Source organism: Capra hircus, chromosome 11, assembly GCF_001704415.2.
Source record: "Capra hircus breed San Clemente chromosome 11, ASM170441v1, whole genome shotgun sequence".
Classification (NCBI taxonomy): Eukaryota; Metazoa; Chordata; class Mammalia; order Artiodactyla; family Bovidae; genus Capra; species Capra hircus.
Window position 1 is genome coordinate 32,498,370 of NC_030818.1, and position 24,455 is coordinate 32,522,824.

The following is a 24,455-nucleotide window of genomic DNA, read 5'->3' on the forward strand; positions in this document are numbered from 1 at the left end:
AACAAATCACTGTTTTCAATTTAATTAAAAAGTGCTCCGTCACAATGGGGAACAGTGCAAGCTCAGCTAGGCCCAGACATCTTGGACCTCCAAAATCTATTATCCCGCAAAGGCCAACAGAATGCTTTAGAATTGTGGTGGTCAAATGGAGAGCTAGTTGAAATTATTATTTCACTCTAATGTATTTATTATTATTGTTGCTGCTATTGTTACTATTACTTACTTGGACAAAAAAAGGTAAACAGCCAGGAGTTAGCTGGATTCCATGCCTTGTATTAATTGGAGAAGGAAATAAACACTGTTTCCTTTAGAAACTCTGGTGGCTAAGGAGGAGTGTCATTCCCAGGAGCACACAGGCCTATTTCTCTGTTAGGAGTTAACTATGTTATCTCTATGTAATAAGTTTCATGGTTATTCAGTCCAGTTCAGTTCAGTCGCTCAGTCGTGTCCGACTCTTTGCGACCCCATGAATCGCAGCACGCCATGCTATTAATTTTCATTTTCTTATACTTTCTTCTTATATAAAAGCAGATTCCCCAAGAATGGAATGTTTGATCTGAATAGCATAGATTATAATTATAAGAGTTATCTTTAAGGACCATGTGGGGTGTTTTATGTTTATTTTATATGTAGATAAATATTTGTTGGATTTGGCTGTTGTATTTATTGCCTTTGGGGAACATGAAAAATACAAACCTAGATTCTGTTTCCATATAGCTGAGTTTGTCATGTGTCGTCAACCGCATCAGAAAAGTGGTTGCAAACAGCCAAGGATCAGCATCTACACAACTCTTTCCACAGAATGCTTTGCTGTTAGAAAATTCCCATGAGTGTGTTCACCTCCTCGGGCTAATAGCCCCTTTCCTGAAACTAGGCATTTTGATGGGCTTGTAGTAACCTATCATTGTCACTAGAGGGAACTCTAACAGAAGAGTAAAAAAGCACATGTTCTTCAGTGAAAAGAAAAACAACCTTATTATTGGACTTTTAAACTTAATATTAATTGAATGTAATTGTATGCAACAAACTACTAATGAAATAATTTTATATTTTATGAGCTACTATTCTGCCCAGCACAGTTTGATATATGTGGGGTTTTCACAAATGTCATACCTCATCATATTTTGCTACACTTTTTGTAAATCTATGTAGTCTTGTATTTTATTTTTCTCTTTCCGCCTATTCATTATTGTGTGTGTTCATTATTTCCAGGAAATACAGTAAAACCTCATTAAATTATACTCCTATTATTTGGAGTTAATTATAATATTGAAACTTATTGGGCAGAACATTTGTAATTCTTCATTTGCTATGAGCAGAGATTGTCTGAAAAAAATGAAACAAATTGTGAAAGGCCAGGTTTGGAAAGAAAACTGATTTCAAGTACACTGATGGAGTAACTTCTGTGAAACAATGTGCTAATTATGGATAATTCTTAACCACCCATTAACATTAGCCTTGTAAGACCTTTCCTTAAGATTTTTTGAGCTACTAATTTGTGTTTTTTTAATGTATTTGAAAACAAATATGCTTACATTATTTTTTTTAGTCTACAATTCATACTTTTTCTTAATTTGGCCTGATTTTCCCCTAGGTTTTATCCAGTTTGGTGAGGTTTTACTGTAGTGACTGTTTCTGAATGCTACAATTAAGCAGGAAAGCATTATTTTTCTGTGGAAGAGTCTGTGTTTTTAGTGTTCTCATGGCTGCTTGCTGAGGGCCGCAGACTTTGGGCATTGAAGGGTTGTGGATTGTTGTTTGATAGCAAAATATCACCACACAGGATTTCCAAACAGAAAAGATGGGATACCACGAAGGTAACTGTTCAAAGGAGAAGCCCAAGGATAGATAAAGAGCAACTGTTGATCTAGATCACAAACTAGATATTTGACATTTTATAGCATGTGCTATCCAAGTCAAAGTTGGTGGATTTTTATTTTATCTGAAAGGATTTTATCCATAACCAATCAGAATGTCAGTCATTGTAAAAAGAGGAAATTCAGTTTGAGGCATCATCAAGCGTAATAATTCGTATTTTCAATAATCTCATTAATGCACATGGCTTCCCTTTTAAGAACCCTCAGTGGAAGGAACCACAAAACAGTAAATTATGTTAAACAATATAAAAACAATAAAAAGATGTCCCCAAAACCTAAATGAATTTAAATAATGGAGATGAGACTATTAAGTGTTTTAACTTTCCATGGCAAACAGGCTACTCGATAAATGTTTGCAGGCAAAACCGAACAAAAAGTGAAAAGTGTTAGTTCAATGGGGGAAGGTGAGCTGTTACCTAGGTTGACCGTCAGTTTCACACGCCCTGCGTCCAGCTCCAGGCGGAGGGTGTCTGCTGAGTCTCTGGAGGTGGTTGCCATGAGAACGCCATATGCACGCTGGGATCGAAACCGTAAGGACACATCCTCAGCCTCCGTGTGCATCACCACCGGGAGCTGGATTTTCATAAACATGCTCCCATCATAGCTCAGAACCGTTGCTTCTATAGTTGGGAAATAAACATAAAAGCTCTGGGTCAGTTTAGTACATAGAAACTTTGAAAAGGAAAAGCATGAACTATTAAAGGTTCCCATATAGAAAACAAGACACAAACTCGACTCATCTTCTTCCAAAATGAGCAATTTTTTTTTTTTAAACTGGAAAGAGAAGTCACAGGAGAAGTATCTCTTAAAGTTCAAAGCAGAGGTGGCTGCACTTCCCTTTCTTTACCTAAAACAACTTCTATCTATAGGATTCATCATGTAGGATTAGTCGTGTTCATGGATGCATATCTTTTCTCAAGAGCAGAGATCATATTGTGTTGTGTGTGTGTGTGTGTATGTGTGTGTGTGTGTGTACAGCCATAGTGCAAGCCTGGCTTGAAGTACTGGCTACTATCTGTGCTTATTTCTATACGGCTAGGCCATTGATCAGCTCTGTGAAATTAAACTTGGCTCGACTCCTTCACTTGCAAAATGAGAGGGTGCTATTAGAGCTTCTCTAAGGCCTCTTCTTACCTCAAAAGCCCATGATTCTAAGGAAAGTTTCTTGTATCATTTTTTAAAAATAATTTTGTGCCCCAATACAATCAAAAAAGAAACACTAAAATTATGACTTAAATACAGGAATCAAATCAACACTTTTCCAAAGGTGATGCTCAGAAACAGAAGAACAATTGGTATTACCAAACAACAGGTAATACATGTTCTGAGTCACTGGGGTGAACAAGGTAATTCATTTTCACAAAGACACAAACTGTAACTTCATATTAAAGTTCATTTGCAGATAAGGGGTAACTTAAAGCATTACCTGTAAGCACCACCCTGGTGTTCTGAAAAAATTAAGCTATCGCCAAAAAGTCAATAACTATGTACCTGGGTAACACTGAGTGAAGACGGGGGTGGAACTGAAGAGCTTGTATGGTTGTGTGCTACCAAAGAAAAGTAGATGGCTTTAATGGAGAAGTTGCTTAATTTTGCGTGAAACACAGAGAGGCAAAGAGCAAAACTGTTGATTTCAAACTGACTGCTTTAAGAAATAGCACCCCTTCATGTTAAACACCATATGGTTGTGGAACAGTGAAACAAGTATGAATCATGTTGCTTTGTCATGGGTTCTGATAACTCAGGATACCATTTAATAAAAGAAAAACTACCTGAAATTAAAACAAACTAGGAAGTTCTCATTCTCTTGACTATTGACAGCAATTAACTTTAGTGATACAACCATGCCTATTATTAAGACTATATTTTGGAGTTGTGGTTTTGCAAGACTATCTTCTCAAAATCAGGAAAACCAAGTATTGCTTCTAACAGACTTCAATCATTAGTTATCATCTCGGGGTTGAATGCACATCCAGAATCAGTAAGGGTTCCAGAGCTCCCTGCATAGGACCTTTCTCTTCTCTCTACCTCTTAAGGGATCTGGGTCAACTCATATGCTCACTCTCCCTAATACTTATAAACAGTCCTGACTTCTCTCCTGAACTCCCTCAAACATCCATCAGCCATTGCTTATTTGACATCTCCAATTTGAATAAGATACACACACCAATAATGAACAAATTCTCCGGCTCCAATGAACGTGCTCCTGCTCCAGTGTTCTCCATCTCTGTAAATGGCTTAATGCCATTACTCAGATCTTAACCTTTCTGCTTTCTTTCTTACCCTCTCTGCCATGTCCAATCTGTTTGCAAATCTGCAAGTCTTGTAGACTCTAGTTCCAATCCACCTTCTGAATCAATCAGTTTGTGCCACTGCAGTACATCAGACTCTGCTCCCATGTCTCACATAGATTAATAAGGATCGCTCGCTCAATGGCCTCCCTACTTCTATTCTTTCTCCCTACACATTGTGGCCAAGCTAAACTTTTAAAGGAGCCATTCTGATCATATCACTTCATTACTTCATCTAGGCACATCCACCCCACCCACCCCTAATCCTTCCCCTCCCTACCCTTCGCCAATAGATTCCCACCACTGCAGTTCGAATAAAATCTGTATTGCTTTTATTAATTTATAACGTTTTGTGTGAATCAGCCCCAGTCCATCTCTCTGCCTCAGCTTTTTAGCATGTCCTCCCTTGTTTAGTAAATTCCAGCCCCACTGATTTCATCTCTCATTCAAGTATTTGCACTTGAGGCACATTCTGTCTTAAAAGGTTTCGGCCCCAGATCTTTATATGGCTGGTTCCTTCAGCAATTCAGATTTCTGATCAAGTGTTACTCCAGGCATACCTGTTGCAAGCACTCCTTTAATTCTCCCTCCAGTTATTCTATATCTACTTAGCATTTTTTAAATTACCATTTCTTATGTGTCTGTAATCTGTCTTTGGCCTTTTGTATGCATATCATTACAGCAGAGGCTGAGTCCTCCTACTTCTTTCTCTATCATCAGCCAAGTGCACCGCGCACACTGCAGAGCCTTGATAAAACTGACTGAATTAATGATTGGACTTGATACTGAAGGTATGTGAAAGAGCTTATTTCAATTTGGATATCATGTATATGTAAATACTCACTAATGAGATTAAGTATTTATTCTGTCTATTATAAGTGAATCTAATTTTGGTGATGTATATGAACAAAATATTCCTTAAAGTCTACCTTGGAAGCCATAATAATGTCATAAAAGACATTCTATGAGAGGGGTCTGTTTACCAAAATAAGGGTCTCATGGCTAAGCATTGACCTAAGCACTGAGAAGAAAAAATATAATCCCCTTAAAATATGGTGGGTTTACATCATATCACATATCTGTCAATGGATCATATTTTTCCAATAAGGTTTCCCTAAAGAAAATCTAGTAGGATTTGCTCAAAAAGTAAAGCATGACTGTAAAGTTGCAGTAAATATTAGAAAAAAAAAAAACTGCTTCTAGTATAATCTTAAAGACACCTGATCTCTACCATACCCCTTCCTAATTTATAGCCAATCACTGTCCCTATCTATAAAGCAATGTATATTTGAATAAAAATTTAAAAGCCATTATCAGTTATTTTGGTGTTATGCAGATACAAGGGCTAAAATATTTTTAGTTTTCTCTTATTTAATCTGTAAATCTACTCTATTATTCATCTATCATTTTTTAAAATTATCTCATTCTTGTATGAAATATAGCTTAATTTGATTAAAAATTAAGTAGAGGGAACATTTTTTTAGAAATACAGATGACTGACAAGGGATTATAAATATTGTATAAAATACAACCCAAAGTAAAAAAGAAAATAAGTATCATTGGCCTTTAATAGTCTCTGAAAAGCTGCAGGAATGAAATAACAGTAAAGTAATAAAACTCGACTGCCTCTGAGTGCCATTTTAAACAATTCTTAATGTGAAAATAACCTGTTGATAAATGACAAATGAATGCCTAAATGATTCCTCATAATTAGAGTTAACGTTTAATTAGACAAGAAATGGAAAATGTACAAGGTTGTAGTTGAGAGCTGCCAAATACATGGTAAACAACATTCTGACATTTGAAGGTTATACTATTTGGCAGCATCCTTTAGACATTAGTAAACTTACTTTACCACTTAGAACACAAAAGAGTTCTTTAAGAAGCTAATTTCAATATAGCACTTCTCAGCAAGGGAGAAAAAGTTTCAACTTTGTCTCCTCTGTCTCCTTCCTTGTCGTCAAGTCTGATAAATTTGCTTTTCTGTGTTATTCCTTCTTGCGGCCTAAAGTGTACACCTGTGCTCACTTTTGCCAAAAGGCAGTCACATATTGTGATCAACGATGAAAATCAGACAGGGAGCCAAACTATATTGCTCTGACATCTGTCCCTCCATCTGGTAGAGCTTTAACAAACAAGTATAAAGTAGACCTCTGATGATCCCATGTACATACAACCAAAAATAATTTCTGTATGACCAGTCTCCACAAATTTTCAGATTTAGAAAATGTAAAGCAGGAGAGAAGGTGCTGAATTTAATCTATATTCAATTGGACATGATTTCTATGCTACTCTTCTTTATGGGATCAATACACATTCAAGCAAAATACTATTTTCTTATTTGCCTAAGTCAGCAAATACTCTGATCTTTCTTATAAACTCTTTTGCTTATATAGTGAAGAATGATTTCCTATAATGTGATTGAAACAGCATTCCCCATGAGCACTGTCCGAGGACTTGAACATGCTTCTTTATAAATTAACATTTATTGCTTAATAATTGTAAGACAGAAACTTTGAAAATGCCTTTTTAAAAAAATTTCAAGAGCTGTCAGTCAACTCTTACGTGATCAACAGCCTTATGTGATCAGAGTATATGCGAAGAACCACAGTCAAAGCACTCTCTTTGGAATTGAAAACCCTGAAGGCTGGACATGATCTTGTGTTGACTGAACTAGGGCAGAGCTGGGAACTGGACAGCAGCCAAATTTTGTGGCAGTGAACATGACAAGCATCCCACTTCACTCTTGTTCTTGGGAGATGCCATAATGTGAGCAAGAAAATTAATTCTGAAAAGCAAAGACTTCTCACAATACACTGGTTAGTTCAGAAACAACACGCAAAAATGACTATTTTCTCTCCTCAATACACAACCAACCTAGAGACAAAGAAATCTGCAGAAATTTTCAGCCACTTGTCTGTTAAAAATGTATGTTGAAACCCAGTGATGAAACTTGCTATTAAATTCTCATTTGCAAATCTGCATATGCTTGCCACCCCTCCTTCTAATTACTGCAACATATAAATAGCTCCTTTCCCTCATTCTGGTTTAGGGAGCTCTAGAATTTCCCTTCTTATTTCTGCCATATGCAGTAGTGGAATACTGCCACAGGGTGGTACACCATGCATATTTAACTGAAGGCTTTTGTAATTTGTGTGATAGCTCAGTTATACCCTTTTCTAGCTTCACTTAAGCAGGAGGCATCAGAATAAGTGACAGCTCTCTGAGTGATTAAAATGAAAACAGAGTCTTAAATTACACAGGTCTCCTAATCGCACATCATACTTAACTATAATTTATCTTGCAAGCTTTGTCACTTTGTTGTTGTTGGCTCCTTTGGGCAATTTCTAAAAACTATACTATGCAAACAAATAAATTAGAAGGGGAAATGTACAGAGAATATACACCTTACACAAGAAACTATGCACAAATAATTAACCTCTAATGACTATTCACAGGAATTGCAATTAGGTACTAGGAGAATGAATGAATATGTATCTATCTAGAGACCTATCTTATTGTAAAATCCAGAACAGTGATAATATTTTGGCGGGTAATTTAAGATCATCATTAGATTATTAGGTTATGATTATTGACTGTTACAGTGATTAATGTTATCAATAGAACTGATAAGCTGATGAACCCTCTCAATAACATAAAGAATCAAAGCCACATTTCAACTTTAGATTTTGCCAAAAAAAAACACAAAAAACAAAAAACCACTTTTTCTGTAAAAAGTGTCAGCTTAACTAAATTAAACTATTTCAGGAGTGCAAAGGCAAAATGACGAGATGCGTATGGCTTGAAAAATAGATAGCAGGTTCCTTTAGGCTAAATGTCTAAGAGAGCAATGTTATTTGGAACATGAGAAGACAATGGGATAACTCGTCAATATTTTTTCATATTGATTTTTGTTCCATTGTTAAAAATGAGTGGCAATGAGTATAGTGACTAAAGCATTTATTTGAAACTCTTGAGTCGATGAAAAAACATACTTAGACCTATTTGCTCTGCTATTTCTTCCTTTTGACTGGTCTCTAGATGAGCAGTGGCAGCTATCACAGTTTACTTTTCCTTTAATCCTTAGTCTCCTTCTAATGGGAGAAGAAAAGGGAAAAAAAAAAATGTAGCTTTGCCTTCTGCTAGAGAAGGAAAGGGAGGCAACCATTCAGCGCTTTCAGACACAATAAGCCTTAATATCAAATTGGTAAAGAAACCTTCTATAATCAGTTGAGTCTTAGACCAAGGTAAGTGTCTCTGAAATTAGGGTGCATTTCTGAAAATACTGGTGTAACTTAAATGGTTTAAAATCACCTTACTCTTCAAATTTCAACCTTGAGAAGGTTGACTAAAGTAAAATGAACAGGCTCAGTGTCAGGGAAGTTGCAACTTACAGCTTAGCTTGCTTTGAATGCTATTTTTGACCTACATATTAGCACTAGATGCCAAAAGTATGCTGGATTCATTCGTTTTATTATTTTTATTTTACTTTCCAGTGTCTGGAAATTAAAAACTGGGCAAAAGAGACAGTGATTGTCTATGATACATCTTAGGCCCATACCCTCAAGGATGTCAAGGACCTTACTATGTATTCCTGTGATATACTTAAAGGGCTGTGCATTCCCAGAATCAAGCCCTTTGAAAATCAATACAGACTTGTCAGTAAAGCATCCCTGTGGCCACTCTGCTTGCAGAGTTTACTTCCCCAGAGCACATATTACATTTCAATGGTCATTTAAGGTGTGAGGTCCACACTGAATACGTTTTTCATCTCAGGGGAGTTGGCTGCTAGGATTTTGGAATCATACCTCTCTCACAGGACCTGCCAAGATAGCCTGTTCCGGAACAATCGCAGACATATCTGTTCCACCCATCCCTGCACATGCCGTTGTTTTTGCAGGGGTTGCTAAGGCACGGTTTTGCTGTTTCTCTTGAGCAGGAGGGCTTCACGCCAGCAGTACTTTGAACTTCAGCCATTTGCCGGATATCTTTGCTCTGGCCATCAATGAACAGATCTCGTATGCAGCCCACGTAGCCGTAGTTGAGCAGCGCAGTCCACACCTCGGTGGGGAAGACGAGGCCAGCCTTATTTTCTGGCAAGCCCCCCAGGTACAACTCATCATCCAGGTCCAGAATCTCACTCTCGCCAGGAGCGGTGTAAGGCGTGCGCAGTGTGTTGACAGAAATGGTACCTGGTGCAAAGACAAGAGAGCACATGAGTCTTTACAGAAGGCAACCTCATCTAAACGTCACCCTTTCTTTCTGCCATCTGCCTGAGGGTGAACCCCGTGACGGCAAACATTTCTTATTTTTCTTCCTATTCCTGGTGTACTTCCCAGGGAAATGTATAGAAACCTGAGGAATCAAGGAGCTTGAAGAATAAGGTGGACTGTCATTAAAATGGTTGTTATTTCACTTTGGGAATGAAAACCAAAGTGTACAGGCAAGAAGGACTGTTGTCAGCCTCCAAGAATTTAGGGGGGAAAAGGAAGGAAAGAAAGGAAGGAAGGCAGAAAAGGGGAGGAAGGGAAAGCAGGAGAGAACGAGGGGAGAGAAAATGGCATACTTATCACTCTCTAACGGGTCAGCCAAGATGGCAAGAAAGGAAGAGAGGAGACGGAGAGCGGATAAGGGGGTGCTTGTGGGGAGACAGTGAAGGAGAGGGAGAGAAGGAAAGAAGGAAAAATTGGCATTCTGTATCACTCCCTGTAATAAAAGCCAGGCTCTCTTTGGCTAGTGTTCATTTGCAAAGCTGGTATGCATCTGCAAATCAATGAAAGCTTGTGCTGTGTCCCCATCTGTAATAGACTTCATTGTTGTTGGTTTTTTTTTTTTTTAATAGAATGCAATACATTGACAGATTATAGCAAAACCTGACTTCATCACACTTAGCTGTATGAATCTTGATTAGCCCTTGTGGCCTCAGTTATTCATCCACAATGTGGGCATACTAATATGACCTACCTTATATGAGTGTTAAATAAAATAATACAAGTAAAATATCTGGTTTGTAGTAAGCACTACATAAATGTGTGTAATATGATTCATCTCAAGATCCAAGTCAAGTTAGGTGTCTATTTTTTTCTTTAAACCAAACTAGTTACGTATTTAAATTCATTTTTTTTTCTTCCTCACTACAGTGTGAGGAGTAAATTACTCTATTAGTTTATAAAGATATAGAAACCCTAGTCTTAAACATGGGATTAAGAGGTAGACATTTACATGGGATAACTTGAAGACCACAGAAAAAAGTATATATTTATGGAATCCATTAAAAGAAGAAATAGGAAAGATAGAAGGCATTTTCCTGATTAAAACTTCCCCAATGTACCACCAGATTACTCAACAAACCACTAATACTCTATTTCCAGAAAGATCTTTGCAAAAATGCAGGTATGATACCTGAAATGAACACCACACTGACCCGTTTCGAGATTATTCCAAATTTCTTTCTTAGGTCTAGACCATAAAGCAGACTAGAAAGGGTCTAACAAGAGAAAGTGTATTAGAAGACTCAGGGATTTAGGATGTAGACATACAGGAGATGCCTGAAGACAGAAGATGGGGTACAAAATGTGGGGACAGAAAAGAAAAAGGTAATGTGTGTAGAGGGTAAGTGTGCGTGCTAAGTCGCCTTAGCCACATCTGACTCTCTGTGACCCCATGGACTGTAGCCCACCAGCCTCCTCTGTCCATGGGATTTCCCAGGCAAGAATACTGGAGTGGGTTGCCATGCCCTCCTCTAGGGGATCTTCCCGGCCAGGGACCAAACCTGCATCTCTTATGTCTCCTGCACTGGCAGGCGGGTTCTTCACCGCTGGGAAGCAGGAGAGTAGGAAGATGTGTTTTAGTTTAGCTGAGGCCCACTCCAAAGGGAACCACGGCCTGCAGTGAATGTGAAGTGTGCATCTAAGCACACAGGGCTGCCGGGGCCTGCACTGTGCCCAGGAGGCCCTCACATCCCAGCAGAGGCGCACTCCCCAATGTGAGCAGTGTAATGGGATCCGTCTTTGTGAGGGAGAAGGGCAGTGGAAGCTGCTGACAGGGACTGTGCAGCTGGCCAAGTCATTAAGAGTGCATTTGCCTCTCTAGACTTCCACAGAAAGAAATGGAAAAGGCTCCTAGGGGAGAAACACTCAGACGCGTTGCTATTTTGGCCTTCCAAAGAGGGGAGTATAATAGGGATTTTGGAGGCAGCAAAAGAGGAAAATGGCCAAGTACTCATTTTTACTGTTCACATTTGTGCAGGTGTCTAGAAGAAAATTCATTAGAAATACACGGAGCAGAAAATCCTACTTAGAAAAATATTTTAAAAATCATTTAGGGGAAATAAAATATAAAATTCTGAGAGAATGGTGACACTGTTCTAAACAGAATTTCACCACATGCATTTTTAACTGTCCAAAATGCCCTAAGAAGTAAATTAAGACATGATCCCTAACCACTGCAGCAGCTAAAGTAAGTTAGAAAATGATGAGAGTTAAGTATTAATGATAAAAGGAAAAGTGGACATAAAAAAAAACAGCATACGTTGAAAGCAAAGTTTTGCACACAAGGAAAACAATGACTTAGGTTTTTAAGATAACAGAGAGAGAGGTGCCAGCCCCTATTTTTAATTAGTTCAAGAAGACTTCCTGCAAATGAGTACATATTATTGAGACACAACTGTTAGGAGACACAGAGTAAGTTTTACAAGACTGGGGATAGCTTGTATTTCCAGACTGGGGATATTTTTAAAATATCCAATTTTCCCCATACGCCTTTTTATTCATGGAATAAGTTTGATTTAGCTCAGGACTGGGAAAACACTCTGAAAAACTGTCTTGTCCTCATTCATGGTGTTGATTCTGACACTGAGGATGAGGATGTTTGGAGGATTCCTGAGATGAGGAAATCCAGTGGCTTTTTTGCATAGCACTTCCCTCGGTCTCCTCTGCATAGTTTGCTGAGTTCAGTACACTCTGCGGTCTTCAGTATGTCTACACTCTTGGGGCAAATCTGCTGCCAAGTATTTCAGATAATCATCCATGAAGAGTCTGTCTGACAGAATGGAGTGACTGACTAGGTCTTCTAACTATGGTGCATTAGTGCCTGCTCTGAACAAAGTATTTAAGTTCAGATATTTCACTGTGACCCATTCCAGTATGGATCAGCTGCTAAAGAGTCTGCCTGGAATGCAGCTGATACAAGAGACGTGAGTTCAATCCTTGGGTCAGGAAGATTTCTTGGAGGAGGAAATGGCACCCACTCCACTATTCTTGCCTGGGAAATCTCATGGACCCTGGCAGGCTATAGTCCAAAGGGTCACAAAGAGTCGAACACGATTGAGCGACCAAAGATTATGTCTCTATGGATATTCTTGCTGTGGCCAGAGTAAGATATTCACTATAACTTTGAGATTAGAGTTTTCTGATCACAACTAAAGTTAAACCATAGTTTTCATGCAGCCCAGTGCATGCATACACATACACACACATATGTTCACACACTGAAATATTTAACAGGAAAATATCTCTACTAATTCTGAGACACTCTGATAATGTTTTCTTATAAGTATATTAATACAAATGCTAGACATGACCCACCAAACTCATTTCAGAACTAACTGAAAGGTTGCATTCTATGTTCAGAAAACACTGAGAAGTTACTATCATAAAGGGTAAGATTGCTCTTCTCCTTATTATCCCTTTGAGAGACAGTCTGAGACTTCTCTTGGGAAGAAGAAGAATGAAAGGTGGAGAAGAAGCAAAAGAATGCAATCCTAACTTCACATCAAATATAATCCAAGAAAATCAACACTTTCATTTAGCCCCAGTTTCAAGGTATGGAGTCTCCATGAACAAATGCATGTATTAGATATTATTCACTGAAATAGTTTACAAACAAACAGAATGAAATGACTGTGACCCAAAACCACCTACATGCTTTACATGCTTTGTCAATTCACTTGTATGTTAGAAGATCTTTGTAAAAGGGATGGCAAAAAAAAAAAAAAAAAAGGAAAAGGGTAGGACTTGAGAGGGCACAGAAATTATTGTTTTTATGTTTTGAAGATTCAAAGAGTAAAAATTTGTTTGAAATAATACCTATATTTTATTAGTTAGTCAAACTCAAAATAGAGATGGATATTTTAGGCTCCCCATGTGCAACTGTCCTGAAACACACCTGTTTCTGGTAAAGGATTTGAATCCCTAGTTCCTTAATGATTTTATTATTGACATGGATCAAGGGACCTTTTTACCTAAGCAAAAAAACTCATGGTGGAATTTCCAAATTCAGTCAAGTCAACTTAACACTTTACATAGGAGAACACTGAAATTTCAGTATTAACGTTCTCAGGTGCCTATAATTGAATTTTAAAGGCAATGATTACCAAGAAAATATGAAATGAATATTTAATTCTTATTCTTTGATAATTAAAGGCCATGAGTGGTTGCTGCAGTTGTATATATCAATAGAAATTAAGCATTTCCAAAGGTTGAGGTATGATCATATGTAAATAAATACTTAAAACAAAAATCTGAGTGTGCTACTGGATTAGCCTCCTATCATTTTTTCCAGGAATGACAAATACCGGCATGTTCTCCTTGAAACAGCTTGATTATTTCACACATTTTACCTTCTTCCATTATAATTACATGTGAAGTTTCTGGCAAATAAAACATTTTATGTAAATACAGTTATATCTGAGCTGCTATACTATGTAGATGGCAGTCATATTTGGGGATTACTTGGATTGGTGTTTCATGCTTCAATATTTAAGAATCCAAAGTACCTTGCTGTGCTATTTTACTTTTAAAGAAATGAAATTTCTTTGAAAACAAAGGTATTTGTGTGCATAGGACTTTTAACATCTTAATATAGAAATCACATTAACTTGTGTGTGCTCACTCCCTTAGCTGTGTCTAACTCTTTGAGACCCCAAGGACTGTAGCCCTTAAGGCTCTTCTGTCCATGGGAATTCTCAGGCAAGAATACTGGAGTGGGTTGCCATTTCCTTCTCCAGGGGGTCTTCCTGACTCATGGATCAAACCCACAACTTCTGCATTGGCAGAAAGATTCTTTATCACTGAGCCACCTGGGAGGCACCCACGTTAACTTATATTAACATTTAAATCTAGTTGTTTTCATAGTATGTGCAAGAGGTAAAACAGAAGTAATAAACAAAGTAATAAACTTAATCGATTAGGTAATATTTTAAAATATCCATAAGCATAAATAATATAAATTCACCTTAATGTAAAAATATATGTAGGGGAAATCTTAGCTATAAAAATGGAAATTAGCTTCATGTTTTGGTCTGGTATTTATAAATTGCTAGTTTCTACTCTTTTTCTCATCCAGTTCTTCCTGGCTATTCTATTTCCCGATTAGCTTAGAGGGTGAAGAGAAACATGAAGCAAAGGTGAGATTTAAAACAAGTTAATTTGGTTTCAAGTTTTAAATTACTGCAAAAGTTTAAGTGATTGAGAAATAAGGGAATAGAAAGTGTGTTCTAAGGGGAAATGATTTTACCTGGTAGAAGGAAACCAATTTTCATGTTCTAGCTTTGCAACTAACTAGTTCAGGAGCTTAGTCAAATAACAGATTTATTAAGCTTCAGCGTGGCTCTTATACAAAATAAACGACTTGCCTGCATGGTTACTAAAATTCTTCAGTGAGTAAAATTTTTGTAATTACTGTTTAAAATATTTTTTTTAGTTGGATATAAATTTAATCTATCTGTAACTCTGCTTCGAGGGAAGCCCAAGTGGCTCAGTAGTAAAGAATCTGCCTGCCAATGCAGGAGACGTGGGTTTGATCCCTGGATCGGAAAGATCCCTTGGAGAAGGAAATGACAACCCACTCCGATATTATTGCCTGGGAAATCCCATGGACAGAGGAGCGTGTAGGGCTGTAAAGGCATAATACAAGCGATAAAAACAGAATAAAGCACTGATTTCAGTGTGTGATGCAAAATGAAAATTACATTATTCCCATAAATAGGTAGTAAAAATACCAAAATATTAATAATGGGAGTTTTGAAGTAGTACTATCATAAATGGATAGTTTTCTTGCTTTCTCTTTTGTTTCTTTATTCTTTCTTTTTAGTTTTCTATGTCTTTTTAAAAACAACTTCATGTATTAGGCTTATAATAAGAACTAAAATTAATTTTGCTTGAAAACAAAACAAAAATACAATCTTAATATTCAGTTTTCTGGTTATTACTATGTATTTCTTGTTTACTTGGATTACTGTGAACTGGGAATTTCAGAGATTAAACAGACAAATGAAAAAACAAATCTTGAAGCAACACTTAAAAGTTAGGTATTTCTTAGTAAAAGCCAAGAGAAAGGAGAAAAGGGCAGCTCATACACTGCAGATAAGAGTGTAGATGGGGACTTCTCTGGTGGTCAAGTAGCTAAGCATTTGCCTGCCAATGCAGGAGACAGGTTCGATCCCTCATCTGGGAAGATTCCACATGTCACAGAGCAACTAAGCCTGTGTTCCACAATGACTGAAGCCCTGACACTCTGGAGCCCACGCACTGCAACTGCTGAGCTCATGCCCCCCAGCTACTGAAGCCCTTATGCTTTAAAGCCCATACTGTGCAACAAAAGAAGCCATTCCAATGAGAAGCCTATACCCTACAACTACAGAGTAGCTCCCGCTCTCTGCAACTAGAGAAAGCCAGCAACCAAGACCCAGCAGAGCCAAAAATAAGTAGTTTCTGTAAAGAGTGCAGACTGAAACAGCTTGTAGTAAAATATCCTTTGATTATCTTTAAAAATGTAGTTAACACAGCAATTCCAGTTCCCATAATCTATCCTACAGAAATTCTGATCAATATGCATAAAGATATAATATAAAGACTTTCATTATAAATTAGTTTAAAACTGGATTTTTTAAAAAGTTAAATGTCCTCTGTGAGCTGGAAATTTCAGAAATTAAAAGATTTATGAAAAAAATAAATCTTGAAGTAACATTTAAAAGTTTGATATTCCTCCATCAACAGAGGAATATTATAATAGAGGAATAAGTAAATATTGATATCTTTAAACTAGAGATATATGATATCACTATAAAGGATGGCCTAAAAAAAAGTTAATATTTTTAAGTCACCCAATAATTGATAAAGAGTAACTTTAATGTACAAAAGAAGCTCTACATTTATTTTATATGTATAATTATTTTTATAGATATGTTGGTGCATAGGAAAATATCTGGAATTTTTCAACAACAAATTCTTTTACCAATGGAAGTGGGAAATGAATTTATTATGGAAGTGTGTAGAAAAGAAAAACTTTTCACTTAGGTATTTTATGAGCTGATTAAACTTTTTCACTAACAGTACATATTTATATGTTACAGATATGTCATGAATTAAGCACAGGCACAAATACAAACACATGTACTCATAACAGTATATTTATACATATGAATTTTTAAAATGATCATACACAATGCTGGGAAGTTGTAAATATCAATCAAGTGACATATATCACAGCAATTAAAATATTATTTTCTAGAATTTCCACAGATTTCTGCTCAGCACTCCACAGTGACAGCCACTATGGCTGTGTGTGGTCAGTTAAATACTTTTTTTTTTTTTGGTGCTCCCTCACATTTTTCTTTTTTGTGAAATTTTAATTGGAGGCTAATTACTTTACAATATTGTGGTGATTTTTGCCAAACATTCACGTCTTGAGGATGCACCTGACACCAAGGTCCAGCATCTGCCCCTTAAAAGAGTACGCTATAAAGATTTAGTATATTTAGTATATTTAGTATATTTAGAAAGAGAGGTTCCACCTCTCTGAGTTTGTCCTCTATTGATGAACATTTTAACTTTTTTAAAAAATTCACTGTTTTACACTAAATTATAATGAAAGTCTTCATATTATATCTTTATGCATACATATTGGGCTTCCCTGGTAGCTCAGAGGTTAAAGCGCCTGCCTCCAATGTGGGAGACCCGGGTTCGATCCCTGGGTTGGGAAGATCCCCTGGACATACCAGTCAACCAACTCCCAAGAACAATGTATAAAATAAGAATGCCAAGTTACTAATTCTATTGAGAAATTAGCCATCACATGACATGAAATGTTTCCTCAGAGATGCCAATTTATAATCCAAGTGTGTATTTATTCATTTATGATGGGAGTTTTAATAACTTTAGCCTAGGGTGGTTTGACACCTTCCCTTATCTCAGGTGAGATGACCTGCCTCTGTCCCTATAGTGGGGTGGAGTAGTCAAGTCCCTTGGGCAGTGCTTAGATGGGTACTGTCTATGTTTGTCTGCATGACTTTCTTTCCTACAGACACTATAAACATTAATACATTTGAGTCCTACAGCCCCGGAAGGTTGGTGAAGGTGCCTCTGCAAACTCTGCTCTGATTCTTAGATGCTGTTTCCATAATTCCCACAGAATAAGTGTTGTTACTTTAGATATTTTTCAGTTAAAAAAGAATTCATGATACTATATTAAACAGCCCGAAAAAGTAAGTTTGTACTTTAATTGCAACTGTATAAAATATACATACCTATTAACAAAAAATAGAGGAAGATATGCAAAAATGAAAATGTTTTGAAACTGGAAACTGCTGTGTGTGTTTGTATATGCACCTGCTTAATTCATGACATGTCTGTATTTTACATTTTATTAAATTGATCCTTATATTCATTTACTTACTCTGAATGTATTTTAGAGAAGAAACTCATTTGTTGCCTTTCCCCCTCTCCCCATTCAAAACATTTTCATATGCAACATTGCCTCCATCTAGTCATTAGGATTGTCAAATAATTGATAAATTATTGATAAAGTATTTTAGTCTTCCCATGGATGGGTAGTGGTGTTTAATGGACATAGGTACAAAATAAAGTGTTATACATTCACTTAATATTATTTCAAATGTATGCAACAGGCTACTAGGTAGAAGCATGGGAGGAATGTTTATAGTCAGAGAGCAAATTCAAATGAAGACCTAAACAGAGAAATCCTCTAATGGTTGTTCAAGTAGAAATGTTTAAGAGGGGTGATTCATGAATGGTATACACAGAAATCAGTGCTGGTAATAGATAGCTAGAAAGTGCTGTTCACATCAAACAGTGATTACTAGAAACCTCTAATTATGTGCTCTGGAGAGAGCCTTGTGCTTTTCCCTCTGTAATTTCTAGTTCTTAAACTGGAAGTCTGTGACTTCGATTCAGCTCTCAGTGGCTTCTTAACTGTTAAATGTAGGCTTACCCATGAAAAACTGCTGATACAATCTGCTATACCCTGCTGTACACAAGCAGAATTTGATGAGAATAATGAGTTTTCTCTTTGATTTCAATGTGCAATGATGGTTTGCAAAAATAAGAAAAAAATGACTGGCAGTTTACTATAAAAATACTTGAGAGGATACTCTTGATTCAGTCATAGAGCTTAATGCAAATTTAAATGATATATCTGCCTCAAGAAAACAGTCATTAACTTCCTTTTAATTTTAGCACAATTCATCCTTCAGTTAAATACCTGGGAGGCAATCTTGTACTGAGTTTGGGAGCAAAAGTGAGGCAAAGGGACACCCTAGAAAAGGTAAGAAGGGCTGGTAAGAAAATACTGAGTTGTTCATCCTTTAAACTTTGCAGAGTAATGAGTCCCATCAATCATATTTATTAACTCAGCAACTAAGGAGTCTTGCTGTGTAAAGTAATTATGTTATATATTGAGCATGTCCACTTTTTGTGACATTCAAATCATACCCTCTGATCCACAAGTCAGGCTGGCATTTTGTATGGTTCCTCCTTTGCCATTTAGTGCAGGATCTGAAAATGCCACCTGTGGCTTAGTCCACGTAGTTCACTGGTCCCCAACGTGACCAGTTATAGACTAAAGTGAAAGTGAAAGTGAAGTTGCTCAGTCGTGTCCAACTCTTTGCGACCCCAGGCTCCTCAGTATATGGAATTTTCCAGGCAAGAGTACTGGAGTGGGTTGCCATTTCCTTCTCCAGGAGTCATAGACTAAGCAGGCAACAAAAGAAGTACGGAGAGAACAGCTGTGGCAAAACAGTGTTAGTCAAAGTTTGGAAGTGAAAAAGTTTTTATTTCCCCAAGTTATGGCGTGGAAGAAGGACATATAATCTAATACAATGAATTGTGCTGAAAATTCTGGAAAAGTATTCAGATGAAGGTGGTATTTCCCATTAGACATTTCCCATGTACCCACCTCTTAGCGAACGAAGGACAGAAGGACAAATAACCAGAAGAATGGACATCCTGAGTGACTGTCTCCCTTGTCAGTAGTGTGATTACTGTGGCTGCATATTCTAGCCCTCAGAAAGAAGCAAACACCTTCGCTCAGGATTAATGGTCCTTCTGCCTACCTGTTCATATGTGCATGATATAGGGAGCTCGTGAACAAGCAGGAATAGCAGTTCTGTTCTCATAAAAGCTTGTCACAATCAACTAACAATTGTTTAACTCCTCCACTGCATTTTTTTCCAGACATCCTGGCTTGGAGGATGGCATCATATTCATAAAAGAAGACCTGTTACCCTGTTATACTGTGTAAACTGCTTTTAGGAAGTAACATAATTCCTTTAAGAAGCTGCATTTACAACTAAAAGAGTGCTATTACTCTTCAAGTGTAATGATGTTACTATTTTTAGAATATTGGGGTGGGTTGGCACTGATCCATTTACATGTTTTAATTCTTTATCTTTTTCTTATACCAAATATGTATGGAGCACCTATTACTGCATATAGAAGCACCAGGACCTATGGATATAAACATAAATAAGATAGTCCTTGTTATACATGGATTTTCCTTATAAACTGGGGAATATAAAAAATTCAACTTATCTACCAATACAGTTTTAACTCAATCGCTGAACAAGATAGCCAAGAATTATTAGCATCAAATTAATGACCATGACTGCTGGCCTACTAATTTTAGTATGGTCAATAGGAGAAAGAATAATTCCCAGGCCCCGGATTCCTCTATTTTAATAACAGAGATAATATGGCTCATTAAATGCTTTTAAAATATTCAGCCAAAGAGGTTCCCAGACAAATCAATAGCTATGACCTTCATTGTCCATGTGTCAGAAATCAGCCAATGTTGCCCTGTTATATCAGTATCATCTTCCATATTATATTGAGTAATTTTCATACAGCCTCTGAATATAGCTGATGTGAAATATGGGTGAAACAAATTATGTCTTGAAATACTATGTTTTTTAATTTCAAAAGTGAAAGTGTTAGTTGCTCAGCCATGTCTGACTCTTTGTGACCTCATGGACTATAGCCCACCAGGCTCCTCTGTCCATGGAATTCTCCAGATGAGAATACTGGAGTGGGTCACCGTTCCCTTCTCCAGGAGATCTTCCCAGCCCAGGGATCAAATCCAGGTCTCTTACATTGCAGGCAGATTGTTTACTGTCTGAGCCACCAGGGAAGCCCCTTCCTTGTTTTAACTGAACTATAAATTTTAGTATTTCACCAAGCATAACTCAGAAATATCCTTTAAGTAAAATAAAAGCCAGCACAGCTAGTCATTCAATCTTTTAAAAGCTGCTTTATACTAAACCATTGCAATGTGCAAATATAGAACTTGATTAAAATACTATATATAAAATATTAACAGCTGCAGTTATTAAAACTACGTTAAACTCCCTTGAGCTAGGCCAACATAATATGAGCTCTTTTTTTTCCCTTCAATTTAGTAAAGGCAGAATTTGGTTTAGTGAATGAACACTGGCTTTTATATTGTTTGTTTCATTTCACTAACCTGAAATCATTATCAAAGTACTTCAGCATCAAAACACCAAGATCAAGCATACTAAATATTTCCGCTGGATTCTAACAGAAATCCACCATTTGTTTATCTTCTTTCTTACTGCAAATAATATTCTCTTAAGGCATCTCTCTTTTTCTCATTCAGCACTGAACTTTGTAAATTAAAGTTGGTATTTTCTGCTCTGATCTTTTCCAATGAGGGTATAAACAGAGCAGTTAATAAAATTTTGGTAATCTGGATGAATTAAAGAGCTTAAATAGAAAAAAAAGTAGATTTTCCTTGGCTTGAGGATTAAGGTATTAATCTGATTCTTATTGTAATAGATCATCCAGGGAACTTGGGAAATTAATTAGATTGCTTCACCACTTAAGACTAGAAAGAAATATCCAGGTATAAATCATTATTATCAAATGAATAATGAATGGTTTTATTTTCCACTTCATATTATTTTGCATTTAATAAAAATCTGACATTAACTACATACTTTTCCATACATTTAGAAAATACCTAGAAAAAAATTTAGGTGAAAGAAATACAACCGATCTGAAGTGTAGTATTTTTTTTGTTTTTTTTTTTTTTGCCCTTCTGAACTTCCAAAAGATACCTACTGATCTGATCAGTTATGTTTTAAATTGTTATAATATCTGACTAAAATTATATATATTCTTGAAAGTCACTTTCAAAATTAGTTCTAGATATATTTTAAGTCAAGTGATAACACCTGTAAGTTAGTACGTCAAACACAAGATTAGTCATGTTCCCATCCTCTTTTAAGTCTTCTTTCTGAAGGTTCTTCAGAAGTAAATTAATTGTTAACTCTGATAGAAATAGGCTGGGGGAAGCCAACAGGTGGCCACCTATTACTATATTTCTATATTCATATCAATGAACTCTTCTCAGCTTAAATTGGAAAAACAAAGAAGAATCCAATTTGTAATGCACAGTATAGTACAACAGACCAAAAAAGTTTTTTTACTCTTTACTCTCAATCATCTAAGATACTGGAGAAAATGGCAACACAGCACAGACTACACAGAACAGTAGCTCCTTTTCCTTTTGAATTTCTTTAGAGGAATGAAAGAACATAGAGACCAAGTTTACAGAGAAGAATGAATCAGAAACTGTACAATTCTTGGGGATCAGAGCAATGGGTTCTGACCATCCTTCAACACTTCACCCTCACCCCTGCCTCCCTCTCAATTTTCATACATTTCAGCTCTTTATTTTAGTGGACAAAAATGATATTTCCAAAAGTAAAAATATGATCTTCTAGATAGATAAACAGAAAAGGAAGGCATGAATAATTGTAAAATAGCAAACTGCTCTGCTGCAGAGAAGCCAGAAACAGACACGTGACGTGGGAGTCTGTGAAAAGAGGGAGTGAGAAGGGGAACTCACTCCAGCACTTCAACAAGGCCCTTCTAACCTGGGACGGTAATCACAGATTCTTGGATCTGAAAGAAGCACTCTAGGTGTCATCTGAATGTCGTCTGATCTGTGGTTTCCAAATGTGGCTGACCAAATCATGTCCTCAAGAAACTTTGCGAACATGTAGAATCCTAGTCTCCATCATTGTTAATTCCCTGTCCCTGGTACTGGAATCAAGTGAATCCTTCCCAAGATGCTTTGCAAAGAAAGAAATCCAGGCCTTAATAAAAAAATGCTGAGGCCAAGTTTATACTGGTATTTAGTGGAGAATCCAGAGAGGCTAGTATAGTATAAAACCAAATAAGAGAGCTGGGGGAGGGAGAGGAGAATGGCCAAGTCTAAATTCAACCATCTTCACTTAGAAGATAACTTGATTTGTAAGTGAGAGGTCCAATCAGCATGAAAGCAAAAGGTGAAGAAAGTGAAAGATATATACCGTTGCAGACCTGAAACAAATTGTTTCTCTCTCTACCAGCCCCCACCACCTCTGGGTTTCCAAATGTTATTTGCTTTGCCTGTATGGTCCTTGGCCCCACAAACCTAACACTGCTCAACTCCCTAAGCCCCCTAATCTACTTCTGCATTTCAGAGTAAGTAAATGGTATTTCTTCAGGCGTCCCTACCACATGTCCTCCTTCCCCCCACTTCACAAGGACTTCAGAAAAAAAATAAATAAATAAGTGCAGCAAAAGGAAGTCAGAGAAATAAATTCTTATTGGTGGAATTTGAAACCTCTTTTATCAGAAAGGGAACCTATTTGGAAGGCAGCAGAGTTTTGCCAGCATCCTTGAAATCCTCCTGTATTGATTAAAGTGTTTTGGATACTGTAGGCCCATCGTGGATAAAAAAATATAGTGTATGCCTCTTGAGAAATCTGTATGCAGGTCAGGAAGCAAGAGTTAAAACTGGACATGGAACAACAGACTGGTTCCAAATAGGAAAAGGATACATCAAGGATGTATATAGTCACCCTGCTTATTTATCTTCTATGCAGAGTACATCATGAGGAACGCTAGGCTGGAAGAAGCACAAGCTGGAATCAAGATCGCCGGGAGAAATATCAAGAACCTCAGATATGCAGATGATACCACCCTTATGGCAGAAAGTGAAGAGGAACTAAAACGCCTCTTGATGAAAGTGAAAGAGGAGAGCAAAAAAGTTGGCTTAAAGCTCAACATTCAGAAAACGAAGATCATGGCATCCGGTCCCTTCACTTCATGGGAAATAGATGGGGAAACAGTGGAAACAGTGTCAGACTTTATTTTGGGGGGCTCCAAAATCACTGCAGATGGTGACTGCAGCCATGAAATTAAAAGACACTTACTCCTTGGAAGAAAAGTTATGACCAACCTAGATAGCATATTCAAAAGCAGAGACATTACTTTGCCAACTAAGGTCTGTCTAGTCAAGGCTATGGTTTTTCCAGTGGTCATGTATGGATGTGAGAGTTGGACTGTGAAGAAGGCTGAGCGCCGAAGAATTGATGCTTTTGAACTGTGGTGTTGGAGAAGACTCTTGAGAGTCCCTTGGACTGCAAGGAGATCCAACCAGTCCATTCTGAAGGAGATCAACCCTGGGATTTTTTTGGAAGGAATGATGCTAAAGCTGAAGCTCCAGTACTTTGGCCACCTCATGCGAAGAGTTGACTCATTGGAAAAGACTCTGATGCTGGGAGGGATTGGGGGCAGGACGAGAAGGGGATGACCGAGGATGAGATGGCTGGATGGCATCACGGACTTGATGGACGTGAGTCTGAGTGAACTCCGGGAGATGGTGATGGACAGGGAGGCCTGGTGTGCTGCAATTCATGAGGTCGCAAAGAGTCAGACATGACTGAGCAACTGAACTTAACTGAAGGATTTTATATATATTGTATTAAACTAAGGATTATATGAATCATTGATTTTTTTCCAGATTTTATATTTGCCACTTCAGGCACCTCTAGACATCCAATGATATAAGAGATAACTGGGAACATAAGAACCTTGAGTTTTGTCATTTGCAAACTCAGGATAAAATTCTTGCAAGATTTGGCACTTGATTATCCATTTAATGTTCATTTAAGAAGCTGTTCTTGAAGTCATTTGAGCATTTG

At 37.2% G+C, this 24,455-nt stretch overlaps 1 protein-coding gene across 13 annotated transcripts in view; it reads right to left on the reverse strand.

Moving 5' to 3' along the window:
• NRXN1 (neurexin 1) overlaps positions 1–24,455 on the reverse strand; it is a 1,209,846-nt gene that overhangs the window by 642,227 nt on the left and 543,164 nt on the right. For all 13 annotated transcript variants that reach the window (XM_018055223.1, XM_018055219.1, XM_018055217.1 and 10 more), the window contains 2 exons: positions 8,977–9,360; positions 2,294–2,497 (listed from right to left, as the gene is read on the reverse strand). In XM_018055223.1, coding sequence (XP_017910712.1) covers positions 2,294–2,497; positions 8,977–9,360 — 588 coding nt within the window. The remainder of the gene's footprint in view (positions 1–2,293; positions 2,498–8,976; positions 9,361–24,455) is intronic.